At 55.2% G+C, this 2,295-nt stretch overlaps 1 protein-coding gene across 1 annotated transcript; it reads left to right on the top strand.

Annotated features, from left to right (window-relative positions):
• Positions 1 to 1,638: 1,638 nt before the first annotated feature.
• On the top strand, positions 1,639 to 1,992 carry LOC140222839 (uncharacterized). Its single transcript, XM_072293964.1, has one exon. It carries the CDS (start codon positions 1,639 to 1,641, stop codon positions 1,990 to 1,992), a length of 354 nt encoding a protein of 117 aa, XP_072150065.1.
• Positions 1,993 to 2,295: the final 303 nt, after the last annotated feature.

Raw genomic sequence — 2,295 nt, 5'->3', positions numbered from 1 at the left:
GGCACCGGAAATGCCTGACTACAACGAGCCGACCACCGTGAGCGCCTTCAGTCTGATCGAGGAGACCAAGGCAATGGAGATCGACCCCAGCGACCTGACCAAGATGGTGCGGATCGGGACCAAGCTCCCGGCCAAATAGGAAAGCGAGCTCGTTGACTTCCTACACGCGAATCAGGACGTCTTCGCATTAAAGCCTGCTGACATGCCAGGGATCCCGAGGAAGGTCGCCGAGCACGCACTACGCATCGCCCTGGGCTCGAAGCCCATCAAGCAACGCATGCGCCGCTTCAACGACGAGAGTTGTAGATCTATAGGCAAGGAGATCGCCAAACTCCTAGCAGTTGGTTTTATCAAGGAGGTGTACCACTCCGACTGGCTTGCTAACCCAGTTCTTGTAAAAAAGAAAAATGGGAAATGGAGAATGTGGGTTGACTATACTGGCCTCAACAAGGCGTGTTCTAAGGATCATTTTCCTTTAGCGTGCATAGATCAGATAGTTGACTCCACCTCAGGATGCGAAATCCTCTCCTTTCTAGATGCCTACTCGGGCTATCACCAGATCGTGATGAAAGAGTCCGACCAGGTCATGACCTCCTTCATCACCCCGTATGGCTCATACTGCTATGTGACCATGCCGTTCGGTCTGAGGAATGCCGGTGCCACCTACCAGCGGTGCATGCAACGGTGCTTCGCCAATCAGATCGACCCGCCCGACCAAACCGACCAGGTTGAGCGGCCAAAGGCCACCATTGCTGTTTACATTGACGACATAGTGGTAAAGATGGCTCGAGCGGGCGACCTAATCGCAAACCTAGCCACAACGTTTGCGAACCTCCAAAGGTTCATCGTCAAATTAAATCCCGAGAAATGCATTTTCGAGGTTCTGAAGGGGAAGCTACTCGGGTACATCGTGTCCGAGCGTGGCATCAAAGACAATCCTAAAAAAGTCACAGCCATCGCAAACATGGGTCCCATACGCAACGTCAAGGGCGTACAAAGGCTCACTGGCTACTTGGCCGCTCTAAGCCGGTTCATCTCCCGGCTCGGCGAGAAGGGGATACCGCTCTACAAGCTCCTCAAGAAGTCGGACGTATTTGTCTAGACGGAAGAAGCAAAGAAGGCTTTAGAGAGCCTCAAATCGTTGCTAACCTCAGCCCCGGTCCTTGTCGCTCCTGAGCGGGAAGAACCCCTCCTCCTCTACATCACAGCAAGTGACCATGTGGTCAGCGCCGTTCTCGTCGTCGAAAGGGAGGAGCCCGAACACGTTCTGAAGGCCCAGCGACCAGTGTACTTCGTTCGTGAGGTACTCACTAATGCCAAGGTGCACTACCCCCAGGTCCAGAAGCTTCTGTACGCCGTGTTGATGGCAAAACGGAAGCTCCTGCACAACTTCACCGAGCACGAGGTGACGGTCATCACCTCGTATCCACTAGGCGAGATCTTCTGCAATCGTGACGCCGTGGGTTGAATCTCCAAGTGGGCGCTCGAGCTCATGAGGCACAACATCAAGTATGCCCCCCCCGCATCGTGATTAAGTCTCAGGCCTTGGCTGACTTCGTCGCCGAGTGGACGGAGGTCCAGATCCCAACCCCAGACGTCACCCACGAGTACTAGATGATGTACTTTGATGGGTCGGTCATGGGACCCAACGCGGGGGCTGGAGTGGTCCTGATCTCCCCAGAGGGAAATAGGCTCTGCTACGCAATCCGCCTCCACTTCAAGGCATTGAACAATGTCGCAGAATATGAAGTCCTCGTCAACGGGCTACGTATCGCCATCAAGCTCGGCGCGACACGGCTTTACATCTGCGGCGACTCAGAACTAGTAGTCGACCAAGTCATGAAGGAGTCCTCCTGCAAAAGTCCACTCATGGCAGTGTACTACCAAGAGGTACACAAATTCGAGGGCAAGTTCCGAGGGATCGAGCTACACCACGTCCCACGAAAGGACAACGACGCCGCTGACTCCCTAGCAAAATTGGCGGCCAAATAGGATCCACCCCCGGATAGAGTCTTCGTGAACGACCTCCACAATCCATCCGTTCGCATCCAGGAGAATCCAACCCTGACGCAGCCTGGCCTCGACCAAGCGCTCGGGGGCTCCAACACATCAACGCGGCCTGACCCCGACCGATGGAAGGCCTCGCAGATGGTGACGAAGCTGGCAATATGTAGCACCCCGTTGGGGTTGAAGTGCTGCAACTCCAACCCCCAGCAGTGAAGGAGCCCGCGCAAGAACCAATACGCGGGGTATCCAAGCCCGCGCTCATGGAAAGTGAGGAAGGAGACAACCTTG

The sequence above is a fragment of the Setaria viridis genome, chromosome 5 (assembly GCF_005286985.2).
Source record: "Setaria viridis chromosome 5, Setaria_viridis_v4.0, whole genome shotgun sequence".
Taxonomy (NCBI): Eukaryota; Viridiplantae; Streptophyta; class Magnoliopsida; order Poales; family Poaceae; genus Setaria; species Setaria viridis.
This window is presented reverse-complemented; position numbering and strand designations above follow the sequence as displayed.

Bases quoted from the DNA above. Each gene is read 5' to 3' on its own strand.
- LOC140222839 (XM_072293964.1), top strand. From the start codon at position 1,639: ATGGGACCCAACGCGGGGGCTGGAGTGGTCCTGATCTCCCCAGAGGGA.